The sequence below is a fragment of the Bos indicus genome, chromosome 3 (genome assembly GCF_029378745.1).
Source record: "Bos indicus isolate NIAB-ARS_2022 breed Sahiwal x Tharparkar chromosome 3, NIAB-ARS_B.indTharparkar_mat_pri_1.0, whole genome shotgun sequence".
Classification (NCBI taxonomy): domain Eukaryota; kingdom Metazoa; phylum Chordata; class Mammalia; order Artiodactyla; family Bovidae; genus Bos; species Bos indicus.
The window spans coordinates 99,080,644-99,093,136 of record NC_091762.1 but is presented as its reverse complement, the minus strand read 5'-3'; the positions used below and the strand labels follow the sequence as shown (position 1 = coordinate 99,093,136).

The following is a 12,493-nucleotide window of genomic DNA, read 5'->3' as shown; positions in this document are numbered from 1 at the left end:
CCCCACCCCGCTCGGGGAGCTCCGCCCCGGACTCGGCGCTCTTCCGCCTTAAGCTGCCGCCAAGCGGGAGGGACTAATCCCCCGACCTCTCCAGCCCGGGGCGGGGGAGGGGGGGCTGGGGGCCAAGACCGGCAGAGTAAGGGGGGGCGCCTCAGCGCCTTCCGCCCGCGCCCTGGGCGCTGCCCCTGGCTCGGGCTCCCGGGGCAGCGGAGAGACCCGTCGCCAGTAGGATACTCAACGAGAGATGAGAGCGGCAGAGTGAACCACGAGGGGGCGCTGCAGAGCTGGGGGACACCCCTCCCCGCCAGTCCTCAGTCCCCCGCCCCCTCCCCGCCCGCGCGCAAAACACACTCGCCCCAGAGGCAGCGCGGCGGAGCCCGAGCCGCGGCCGGAGCGGAGCCGGAGAGCGGCGGTGGCGGCGGCGGCACCATGACCCTGGGCAGCTGCTGCTGCGAGATCATGTCCTCCGAGAGCTCCCCGGCCGCGCTGTCCGAGGCCGACGCAGATATAGACGTGGTGGGCGGCGGCGGCGGCAGCAGCGGTGGGGGGGAGCTCCCTGCCCGCTCTGGGCCCCGCGCCCCCCGGGACGTGCTCCCCCACGGCCCCGAGCTTCCCCCGGAGGAAGCCGCGGGGGAAGCCGTGGAGGACGAGGAGGAGTCCGGTGGCTGCTCGGACGGCGAGCCCCGCGCTCTAGCGCCCCGAGGGGCGGCGGCCGCAGCGGGAAGCCCCGGGCCAGTCTCGGCGGCGGCCCGGGGCGCGGCGGGGCCCGGGCCAGGACCGCCGTCGGGGGGCGCGGCAACTCGGAGCCCCCTGGTGAAGCCGCCCTACTCGTACATCGCGCTCATCACCATGGCCATCCTGCAGAGCCCCAAGAAGCGCCTAACGCTGAGCGAGATCTGCGAGTTCATCAGCGGCCGCTTCCCTTACTACCGGGAGAAGTTCCCCGCCTGGCAGAACAGCATCCGCCACAACCTCTCGCTCAACGACTGCTTCGTCAAGATCCCCCGCGAGCCGGGCAACCCGGGCAAAGGCAACTACTGGACGCTCGACCCGGAGTCGGCCGACATGTTCGACAACGGCAGCTTCCTGCGGCGCCGCAAGCGCTTCAAGCGGCAGCCGCTGCCGCCGCCGCATCCACACACGCACCCGCACCCCGAGCTGCTGTTGCGCGGCGGGGCTGCAGCGGCGGGGGACCCCGGCGCCTTCCTGCCCGGCTTCGCGGCTTACGGCGCCTATGGCTACGGCTACGGGCTGGCGCTCCCGGCCTACAGCGCACCCCCGCCGGGCCCAGCCCCGCACCCGCATCCACACCCGCACGCCTTTGCTTTCGCCGCCGCCGCCGCCCCTTGCCAGCTGTCGGTACCCCCGGGCCGTGCCGCGGCGCCTCCACCCGGACCTCCGACGGCCTCGGTGTTCGCGAGCGCAGCCTCGGGTCCGGCCCCTGCGCCTGCTCCGAGCGCAGGGTCGGGCCCGGGCCCCTCGGGCCTGCCAGGCTTCCTGGGCGCGGAGCTTGGCTGTGCCAAAGCCTTCTACCCCGCGTCCCTGAGCCCTCCCGCAGCAGGCACCGCACTCCTGCGCCCAGGCCTCAAGACGGACGCGGGCGGAGGGGGCGCGGGGGCTGGGCAGAGGCCTTCCTTCTCTATAGACCACATTATGGGCCACGGTGGCGGCGGGGCAGCACCCCCGGGCGCCGGCGAGGGCTCCCCGGGGTCGCCGTTCTCGGCGGCGGCGGGTCCTGGGGGTCAGGCCCAGGTCTTGGCCATGCTGACTGCCCCGGCCCTGGCTCCAGTGGCCGGCCACGTTCGCCTCTCGCACCACGGGGACGCTCTCCTGTCCTCAGGGCCCTCGTTTGCCGGCAAAGTCGCAGGCCTCAGTGGCTGCCACTTCTGACCGTGTCGGGATCCGGGCCACTTTGAGCCCGCACTCCTCAGTCTCTCCTGGAGCTCCTGCGGTCCCAGCGGAACTCAGGGAGTCTATTTATGAAGAGTCTCCAGACCTTGGGCCGGCGCCCGTGGTTCCACGCTCGGAATCTCTCCGACAGTTGGGACGAAGCGGGCTTCATCGCTCAGGAAGAGGCCCGGGTCTACGCGACGAGGTCGCTAGCCGTGATCCCATTTCACTTTGAGCAGTAAAAGGGGGAGGGGATGTCTTCGCTTTTCCCCAGTCTCTGCGTCTCTCGGCAGCCCCGGAAGAATGTTTTCCCGGAGAGGTGCCTGCCCAGGCCCGGGCAGATCCCGCCAGAAACACCAACTGCGCAGAGGGGTCTCCCCTTCTGCTTCTCCCTCACTCCTTCCCCAGCTTTGAGGCCCTGATTGTTCAATATTATAATTTAAAGACATTTATTATCTACTTTGTGCTTAAAAGGAAAATGCAACTCCCCCCCCCGCCCCCCCGCTATTTTCCAAAGCAGTTCGTTCTCTCTCGGAAGCCTACTGCAGTGTCTACACAGGCGAAGGTGAACGGAGAGGTGAAGCGAGGGTCTCCACAATGCCTGGGCAATCCCGAGATCCCACTCCATTGAGGAAAATCCTCCCTCTTTTGCGTCGGGGGCGCTTTGGAAGGAACTTTACCCCTTTCCCTTGGCCGGCTGGGTCCAGCCATCCAGGGCCAGCAGCCCTCTCCGCGGTCTGCTTTGTCCCAGGCCCTGGGATATTTATTGTAGCTAAAGGCAATGAGGTTGGGGTGGGAGAGGAGGGTCTGGGTCAGGGACCGGAGAGGTGGGGGTGGGGTGGGCCAGGGCACATCCTGTGGCAGGGGTCCTGTAACCATGTGTAAATATCTGTATCGCAGGCTGCTATCTGCGTTCTCTGTCCACTGGGTGTGCATTGATTTAGACTTCTGCAATTGGGGAGACTCTGTGAAATCGTCTGATGGTTTGTGTGGAAGAAAAGAAAACCTGTCTCCCCCCACTCCCCATCAGTGTCAATTGAATAAATGTACGTGAACTCCAGCAGTCACCAGCTCTGTCTGCTTGCCTGCACTCCCCATTCCCAGTCCGGGGTCTCACAGACTCCTAGGCAGAGTGAAGTGAGGAAGGGCCCTGATCAGGCCAGGCCGGCAGAGGAGGGCTTGGGTTTGTCAGATACAGGGGACACTGGCCTTGGCCTTCGGCTGTTAATAAGGCCAGGATTCTGGGGTGCCTGTGACCCCTCCAGCACTTTCATTTTCGCTCCGGTCCTCGAAGGTTTCTGCCTGGGGTGTCTGCAGAGAGGTTTTATTTCAAATGTACCTGGGGGATTCTCATCTCTTTTTAGTTCAGACTTAGCATGGCCTGGGCAGATCTGGGTGCCTCAGGCTCATGGACAAATATACCCATTAAGTACAGTGTGAGTGAAAGTGTTTACTGATGCATATTCTGTAAGCCTTTCTGTGCTTCTGGACATGGGGGCTTTTATGGAGCTTGTGTCCATGTTTGTCTGGGTTGTCATGTAGCCTTGCTTTTTGTCCTTTATTGGGGGGAGGGTGTCAGTTGTATTTCAGGACATCTGTGTTTTTATTTCCGTGTGTATCTGTGATCATGTCTCTGTGTTTTCGATTCTCTGTCACCATCTCTTTCTGTGTCCCTAAGAGGGGAGAGGTCTCTCTCTGGCCATTGTAGGGCATTCTTTGCGTCCCCCCTTGGACACCCCCCCCACACACACACACATGGAATAATCATAGTGAAAGGCCTGAATTGGAAACTGTGAAACCCCTCTCTCCTCCAGCCAGAGAAACTTGGGGCAGGGCAGTATGAACTAAGGGAGAGGATCGGTGAGGCCTCATTCTACTAAGGTAAACTTCCCCAGTCCTTGAGCCTTGCTCAGAACCTACTGCCTGAATGCAAAGCCATTGGGCTGGCTGGAGTCTTCCATGAGCCCTGAGTCTGGACTCCCAGAGGCCAGACTTGCAAGTGTGTTGGATGAGAGGTGCTTGGGGTGAAACAAAGATGGTTACTTAGCTCTTTTCTCTGAACATTCAACTAAGGTCATAGGAGAAAAAAGAGAAATATGGAGGTGCAGTAAGAAGCAGTTCAGCCTTTAGAGAAAATAGACACATGCTGGGGGTGACACGTCTCTTGGGAGACAAGTGACAGAGAAGGAAGAAGGAAAGGTCAGAAATCAAATGTAGTGAGCTTGAGAGGGGCAGACAAGGAAAAGCCTTACAGGCTGCTTTAGGCAAATCTTGGGCGTTAGAAGCAGTAGGAAAGAAGGAAGAAGTAGAGGAGACAGTACCCTGTATGAAGAGGATCAGAATCACGATCAGGGTGAGAACACACCAGGGTCCAGGAAGAGTGGCTGGGACTCCTAAGTCTCTTAACACCTTCCTCTCAGTTAAGGAGAGGGGAGGTTCCAGGCATAGATGTTAAATGCAACCCCTCTGCCAGAGGTGAGGCATCCTCTCCTCCATCTTGTTGAGAGTCTGCGGGAATGGAGTGAGACTGAAGCACGGAGCTCCCTTCCAGTGATTTTATCAAATAGTTCAGGAGAAGGAAGGTTAGATTCAGTGGTAGATAGAGGGAAATGTCTGCTGATTCTGGGATAATGGTCTCTTGCTGGCTGCTTCGTTGACTTCTGTTGCTGAATTTGATTTCATTTCTTTTCACTTGAAGGTTGAGCGTTTGAACATGATCGTGTGTTTGCCCTCTGTAAAACACTTGGTAGCTTAGATGATCTTATTTACCATGAATATGCCACCCCCAGATATTAGGTTGGAGTGTTAAGTAAAAGATACCAATTTGTTTCTCCTCTAGAAGAGAGAAAATTAAGTCAGCCAGAATTCATATCTGATGATGTAGATAGATATTTCCACAACTGCTACTTCCAGGAGAAGCAGTGGGTCTTTTGGGATTGTTCAGTGTGTCTTTGTGAAGAGTGTGTGTGTGTGCATGAATTTACACATATTGCTTGGTTTATACGCATGAGAGGGTCTGTATGAGGAAAAGGTAGAAATAAAGAGGATTGGAGAAGAGTGAGATGCATCCTTTCAGGGGATTCTAGGGAGCTTGGCGTCTCAGACCAATTCAGACCCCAGTTTTGTCCTGGGTCAAGAAGGCCAGATCTGGGGCCAGATATAATTACTGGCCTTGAAAAATACCAGACAAGAACTGTTGAGATATGTGCACCGTTGAAGTCAGGGGAGAAGGGAGGATATTTTGAATTCAGGACTCCTTCAGGTTGTGTGGGCTGGGAACCTGTTAATTAAGAGCTGGCAAGGACCCACCTGGGACCTGGATTGTAGGGAGGGGCAAGGAGAAGGCTGCAGTAATCCCAGGTTTGTATGGTAGAGGCCTGGGACTTCTTTTTCCCCCTTCCCCTGACAAGAGAGGTTCTGTAAGTGGCCCCCTCTCACCCTCTGGGTGCATAAGGGTGGTGGTTCAGCGTAAGTCCGCTTACCTAGGAGGGAAGCCAGCCTTCTGGGAGGAGAAATAGGCCATTCCATCTGGAGTCCCTCCTGTGGGTTCCCTGGCCGTCTGGGTGGATACAGCTGAGTCTCTGACCCCTCAAGCTCCAACGATCGGTGACAATAATAAGAAAATATCCAGGGCACACCTTCATCTCTCGAGGTGAGAAAAAAAAATGCCCAAAAATCGGCTTGGGGTTCAGTAAGTGCTGCTGAGAGCGGGCAGTTTAAAGGAGAAGAAAATTGGCGAATTTCACTGGTCAATTTCACTTCATTTCGTTCAATTTCGTTCAATTTCATTCCTTTTCATCCGGCGCCGGGAGGCCCGAGGCCACAAAGAGGGGGAGGGGGTCTTTCCGGGCAGAATTTCCCCATCTTGCAGATTTACTCTCTATGGCTGAGAACAGCCTTGATTCTCAAACTTTGACATACGTCTTTCAGCCAAGGCTAAAGGCAGACATTTTATTTCATTTTTATTTTATTTTACTTTACTGAAGGGTGTTTGGTTTCGGTGATCGGGGCACATCGGTGAGCCTCTCCCCATTTCTCTCTTGAAGCCCAATTAAATTGGTTAATTCTTTTCACCGCCGATTCCTCCCCATCTTTCTTTCTCCTGGGGCTCCCCAGACCACCCAGGAGCGGGAGTTGAGGTGGGGGCGGACACTTCCCCCTCCATATCCAATTTGTTCTCGCCACAGCGGGCGCGTCTTCGTGGTTACAAAGCGCTTTTCCCCTGATGACTTTTTTCCCCTTTTCAAAAACACTTCTCTCTCTCCCGTTCAACTAGCAACCCACCCCTCCTCCCTCTCCGCTCCGGTTTATTTAAACTTCGCCTCCTCCAGCGCCGCCGTAGCGCACACTTAATGAAGTTGAAGGCTCGGTGAGCCCGGGTGAAGAGGGTTTGGAATCTGTTGAAAGGGGCGTTTTGTGACACTGATTGGGGCGGGGGTGGGGCCGACCGCGGACCAGACAATGACGGATCAGGCGGGTTTTCCTCCGCTTAGGGTCAGGCGAATAAAGGCGCCGACGCAGTTTAAACGAGGGACCCGGCAAGAAAAAAGGGGGAAAAGATTTGAGTGTGGAGCGTGCCTCTTAAGATTTCAACCTTAGCGGGGCGGTGTGAGGAGGCGGGTCGCCTGAGGTCTTTATGGATCGGAATCGGAATTTAACTGAAACGCTGCGCATCCCGCCAAAGAGAAGCGAGGCGAGTTTGGGTTTGCTCCCAAATTATTCCGATACGTGGTTCAAAAGGTTGGCAGGGTTGGGGCCTGGCGAGGTATCCAAGAGGACCCACCCGCACGCTGAGACCCAGCTCACATTTGACCTTGCGGCTGGCGTTCTGAAATTTCCGGAGAAACGGTGAAAGAGAACTAAAGGTGGCAGAGGTCGTACAGGATAACTCAGCCTCCTAAGCTTTTCGTCTATCGGGGCATTTGAGAGCAAGACAAATGTTAGAGTTTTGGAGCGGAATTATTCTGTTCCTTAAGGTCGGCATAGACACGTACCAACACAGAAAGCTGTAGGGAGGACAGAGATTCCCAGCTCTGGTTTAGGAAAAGAATCTTTTCGCGAGCTGGTGGGCGCGGCGCGGGGCGGAGCGGGCACCGCCTCCTTTCGTAGCGGAGAAGCAGTGCGGCCCGAGGCTGTGGCCGCTTCGGAGCCCTAGAGGCTTCGGACTGTTGGTGAAGGAAAGCGTTCTCCTCCGGTACCTGCGCCCCAGGGCTGGACTGGGCGCGGAAACACCATCGGGGTTGTTTCCGACCCTCGCACAGCTCCCAGCTCTGAGTCCTGGGTGTCTGCGGAGCTCTGCCTTTTCGCTCCACGCGGACTCAGAGCGGAAGACGCTCGTCGTCCGAGTCTTTGCTTTTTTCCACGCGGCAGGGGTCTGCGCCTGCTGTCCTACCCCCGGCCATGCCAGCCTCCTGGCCGCAATCTTGTCCTCCTGAAGGGGGTCGACAGTATTCGGGTCCTCAGCCGGTATCCGCCTCCTTCCCGCCCAGCTATTCGGGGATGCGCTGCTCCCAAGGGCTACGCATCAGCGCCCGCACGCTCCGGCGGCTGGGAAGATGCTCACAGCAGCTGCTACAGGGGGCCCTGAGCGTTTCGCCCCGGGAAGCCGGGATCTTGAAGGTCTGTGCTCATTTCCCCTGATGTTGGAAAAACGTCTTAGGATAGTGTCACCTTCGGGGCATTTCTGTCCACGAAGGCAGAATTATCCTTGGAATTGCGGTTGCATGGATCTTAGGACTGGAAAGGACGAATTACTGGCAGAACAAGATATTTAAATCAGTCCCTACGTTTCCAAAGAATCGCCGCAGCTCTGAAAAGCGTATTTCAAATTATGTGTGGACACTGCCAAACGGTGTGTGTGTGTATGGCGGGGTGGAGGGAGATGAGGGTATAGGAGTGCGGCTTATTGTCCAAATTAATTCGTCGCCCCTTCCAGAGTGCCCTCGCTTTGTGTCCCCCTCCCCAGCAGGTGTCGGTGTTGTTTGGACTCCTAGACTAGCGGCCCATTCCATTCAGATGCAGATGTGCGGGTCCCAGTAGGGAGACCACCACCCCCACACAGGCTCTAGTCCTCGCAGTGCCTCCGGTCTGCGCCTTTGGGGCCCAGGGGGCTCGAGTCACAACTGCGAGTTCCATGCAAATGTCCAATCTTTGGGGGCTAGTTCTCCCTTCCCGACGTGTCACTCCAGTCCAGAGAGCGCAGCTGGTGAGGTTATCACTTAAACTAGCCTCGGACCCAGATGGCAGGAGCCTAGAGGGTTCTGAGGACGGTATGGCTCCACTTTCTGCTTTGGAATGGAAGAGACCAGACAGGTATTACACAGCGGAACAGTTGTAGATCGGGCCAGCGGATCCAAGAACTTGGGCTCCCAGTATGGAGTGGAGGAGTCGGATCGCAGGGCTGGAGACGCTGGTGGGCTGGCCTTGCATTGGTACCATCCGACAGCCCCAGGCAGACTGGAGGATCGGAGGACTGTTCTGAGGATCTTTTTGCAAACTATGAGTCTTTGATATAGCATTAAGGGGGCAGATGGACTTCGAGGCAGCTTCCGGGTTCTGATGGGCCCCAGGCAGCAGGTCTGTCCTCTGATCTGTTTACCCCCTCCCTCCTCCCTCTGTTGACCATCTGAAGAGTGTGAGGCCAGTGTCAGGGCTCAGTTTGTGTAAAGAACAGTTTTCCTGTTCAAGGAGGTACCTGTAAGGATCAAACGCTGGCGAGTTAATTTGCCTTAGGCCCTGGACATCTCTTAACTCTTTGGCTCCTTCTTTCCACAAATATTTATTGAACACCTACTGTGTGCTGGGCATTGTACCAGAGGTACAAGCAGCAAACATCTGCCTATCATCATAAGATGCCGTCTAATTCTGATAGTGGAGAACAGAAGAGAAACAAAAGAAGTGATTATTACCATATTTGAGGTTTAAAAAAAAGTGGTATGTTAAGGGTTAAGGATGGTAGATTTCCACTTTATGATGATGGTTCCAGGTATCACAGTCTATGTGTATGTGATTTTTGAGTATTTGGGGGTCTGTGACTGTGTATATGTTTGTGTGTGAGAGGAAATATGTGTCTGTGTGGGTGATGGCTTGGGGCTGAACACTTGCGTGTGCTAGCATGTATATTTGTGACTGTATCACTGTGTGAGAGTGTGGTCCCCCGTTCCTGGAGCAGAGGCAGAAGCTGGGGGGATGTGGGTGTGGAGGACTGGGGTGGAAGGGTTAGAAATAGGTTTCTTCAGGGGTGGGTAGGAGTCCTGAGTTCTGAGCCTCATCCCTTATTCTTCTAGCAAAGACTGAGACCCATCCACCTTCTTCCTACTTCCTTCCCCACTGCAGGCAAAGCTGGGATTTGGGGGCAGCCAGTGAAGGTACTGAGGGGCACAGTGACCAACCCGTAGTGGAGCAGATTAGCCTTCCCCTCAAAGCCTCCACTTCCTCCCTATCCCACTGGTGTCCAGTCCCTTTAGCCTGCCTTAGATGGGTGGCTCCAGGCTCTTCCAGAGCAGTGAAGAGGCTCCACAGTCTGGCCTCTGACCTGCTCTTCTGCCTGGTGCCATGAGACGCCACCCCCCCACCTCCCGCTTCCACTCTTCCATCCCACACTTGGTCAGCAGCCCCGAGGGCTTTGGAGTCTTCATTCCTAGGAAACTAATCTCACAGCAAGAGGACAGTGCCGTTTGTTGAGCTGGTAACACTGGAGCTTGCAAGGTTTCCAAGGCTAACATTGAATGGATGGAGAAACAGGTCTAGAGGAGGGGTGAGGATGGGTTCGCTCAAAGTTGCTCAGCAGGATGCCAGATATAATGCTGGAATCTACAGGCTCTATGAACCAACATCAATAGTTAAAGTATTTGCTTAGGCATTTTGAGGGAAATAAAAACCCAGCATCTCCCCTGGTACTCTAGGGAAGTCTTAAGTGTAGTCTGGGTTATGGATGCTTCTGAATCCTTGCTTCCCAGAGGCAGGACTGGAGGAATGTTGAGATCCAGGTGTGAGAAAGCAGACTATGATTCAGATAAGTTAGGGTATGAGGTTGGTTGCCCTTGGGTGAATGAGGTGCAGTAAGGAGGAGTGTGAGTGAGCAAGAACCTCTTGTGTTCCACTCTATGCCAGGTTCCTGGGCTGGGGCAGACAGCTGAATCCTTCCGTGAGCCCCAGACCTGGCGAATTTGGGGCAGCAGCTTGGCAGTGAGGAAGGAGCGGTGGAGAGGCAGGAGAATAGTCAGGGTTTGCCAATAAATTGTCTCTTTCCCTTCAGTCTTCCCAGCGAGTAACATTCCTCCTTCCCGGTTTCTAGTCCACCCACCTGGCTACCCCGAGTCTTGCTTCCTATGCCCCATCAGACTTTAGACCTTTCAGACAGTGGAGGATAAATGAAGAAAATCTGAATCAGGTAGGCCTGAGGTTCCCCTGGCTGGAGCCATTCCTTCCTGAACCAGGATGGATGGAATGGCCCAGTTTTAAGGCTTTGAAGAATGTTGGTGGGCGGTAGGCCAGTGTATGTGTGCGCCTGTGTGTGTGACCCCACCTGCGTGCATGCACAGGAGTGCATAGAAATTCTGAGTTACACTGACCCCCGAATGGTACCAGACTTTGATGCCTCTTTCCCTTCCTTCGCAGTTTTCATTTTAGCACCTTCCTGAAGATGATTAATACTAGGGGCAGAGACGGGGAGGAGGGGAGAGGATTGCTGCCTCTGTGGCCTGGGGCCAGTCCTTCCCGCCCTCATTGAGCCTCAGTTTCTCTGTCAGAGAAATGAGCTGGGTTCCCTTAGCCTGGACTCACCTTCCAGGTCTGGGGTCAGTGACTTCGTCCAGCTCCTCCCTCTGGTCCGCCAAGGAGTTCTCGCTCCTCCCTCCACTCTCCTGCCAGGGTGCAGGAAGGGACAGAGCTGGCCTGCCACAGGTTGTGCTGGGACTCCAGAGACGCAGCCCAGGGGGCCACCTCAGGGTGTCCATTGTGTTGAGGGGTAGGAGAGTGGGGGCTTGACTTGCTCCTTTCTGGACGCAGGAGACTTCTAGCCTAGACTGTGTGATCTCTCCTCCCCTGGCAGAGCTGAGGGCCTGAGTCTCCAAGGACTTCTTGGTTCCCTGCTTCTGCATAAACCTGCCTCCTTTGTGGATCATGGGGAATACATGCTACTGTGAAGGTGAGTCACCACCTGGCAGCATGCTGAATTCCCTGCCCTTTGTGGCATTGGGATAGGTGCCAGGGAGTGGGAGGCCGGTCCCCAAAGTGACCGGGAGCCTCTTCCCCAGCTCCCTTTACTCCTGCCTCTATTCGTCCAGAGACACCGCACCCCCCTTTCTGGGAAGCGCTATGGGGAGTGTCCGCATGTTGAGGAGGAGGGAGAGGGGCTGGAAAGACTGGAACCAGGATAGGTGGCCCGCGGCGTGGGAAGGACAGTTCCAAAGCCCGGCTGGGGAGCGGGCTGTGTTCTGCTTCTTCCCTTGGTGTCCCGTCTGAGGGTAAACTTGAGAACTTCAGATTGTGTAGGGTTGTAGCGGCAAGTACACAGAGCCTGGGGGTAGGGGGTGGACCGCGCTCTCAGAGACAAATCCCCAGCAAGCCTGTCCGCAGACCGAGACCCAAGGCAGAGGGGAGAGGCGGGAGGGGGAGGGTCGGGCTCCGTGGTCGCTCGTCTGCTCTCTGCCTGCATCTAGAATTCTCGCTTTCAGATGCACTCACGCACCCAGTTGCATGCTGTGAGCAGAAAGAGCCACAAAGATGCGTGTAAAGACTATTGGGAAGCAAAACACTTCCTGGAGGGCGAGGCCCGGGACCTCCAGTCTCCCCACCTCCACCAGGCTCCCCATCTGAAAGTGAGAGGAACGGAGTTCCTGAAACTCTCCCAGACCCGGATCCGAGCGCCGACGGGGCCCTGCCACCTGGGGGCGCCGCTGGCCCCGAAGTACCCGGAGCTTTCCCGCCGCTACCGAGGAGGTGACCCCGCCCCGCCCGCTCTGACCCTCCGTTAGAGGCTGATCTGCAAACAGGGAAGCTCTTGCTTTAAAGCGAGCCGACCTAGCGCTATAAGGGATGACCAACTCTGAGCCCGCCTGACCCTGCGCTAACAGGCGTGACCCTGCACTGACCCGGGCCGATCCACGCTAACGTGCTAAGGGGACGTGCTTGGGCTAACCCGTCTGGCTCTGTGTTCTCGCTCGCAAGGTTTTTCCGCACAGATTAAATGCTGAGGCTGTCCGGTCCTTGTCGTAGGTCCCCAAGCTCTGGCACCGAAACTGGACCCCTCATCCTCACCCCCACCTTCACACCGGTCGCTGCTCCATCCTTTCTCCCTCTGGCACATCATTTGAAGAGAAGGCTGGGCTTGCCATAAAGGTGGTGGAGTGTGGGAAGGAGAACTTCCTTAAGAAACTGATTCTGTAGAGGCTGCGGCATCTTGGGGGCCAGGGCTATGTGTGTCTTCCTGTGTCTGTGCTCCCACCCTGCCCCCACCTCTCTGTCTACACTTGCAGCTCTAGCTTGGGGCAACTCCATCCTCTGTGGGCCCAGTGTTGCTCTCTGTGAAATGAAACGAGCTTACCACCAGGCCATCCCTCATTTGCTGAAATGTTCTTCCATATCCACTCATCAGTCTCAA

The 12,493-nt window shown here is 56.5% G+C and overlaps 1 protein-coding gene across 1 annotated transcript; it reads left to right on the top strand.

The window, feature by feature from the left end:
- The first annotated feature begins 41 nt into the window (after positions 1–41).
- FOXD2 (forkhead box D2) lies at positions 42–2,681 on the top strand. Its single transcript, XM_019957514.2, has one exon. It carries the CDS (start codon positions 430–432, stop codon positions 1,888–1,890), a length of 1,461 nt encoding a protein of 486 aa, XP_019813073.2. The 5' UTR covers positions 42–429; the 3' UTR covers positions 1,891–2,681.
- The last annotated feature ends 9,812 nt before the right edge of the window (positions 2,682–12,493 follow it).

Bases quoted from the DNA above. Each gene is read 5' to 3' on its own strand.
- FOXD2 (XM_019957514.2), top strand. From the start codon at position 430: ATGACCCTGGGCAGCTGCTGCTGCGAGATCATGTCCTCCGAGAGCTCC.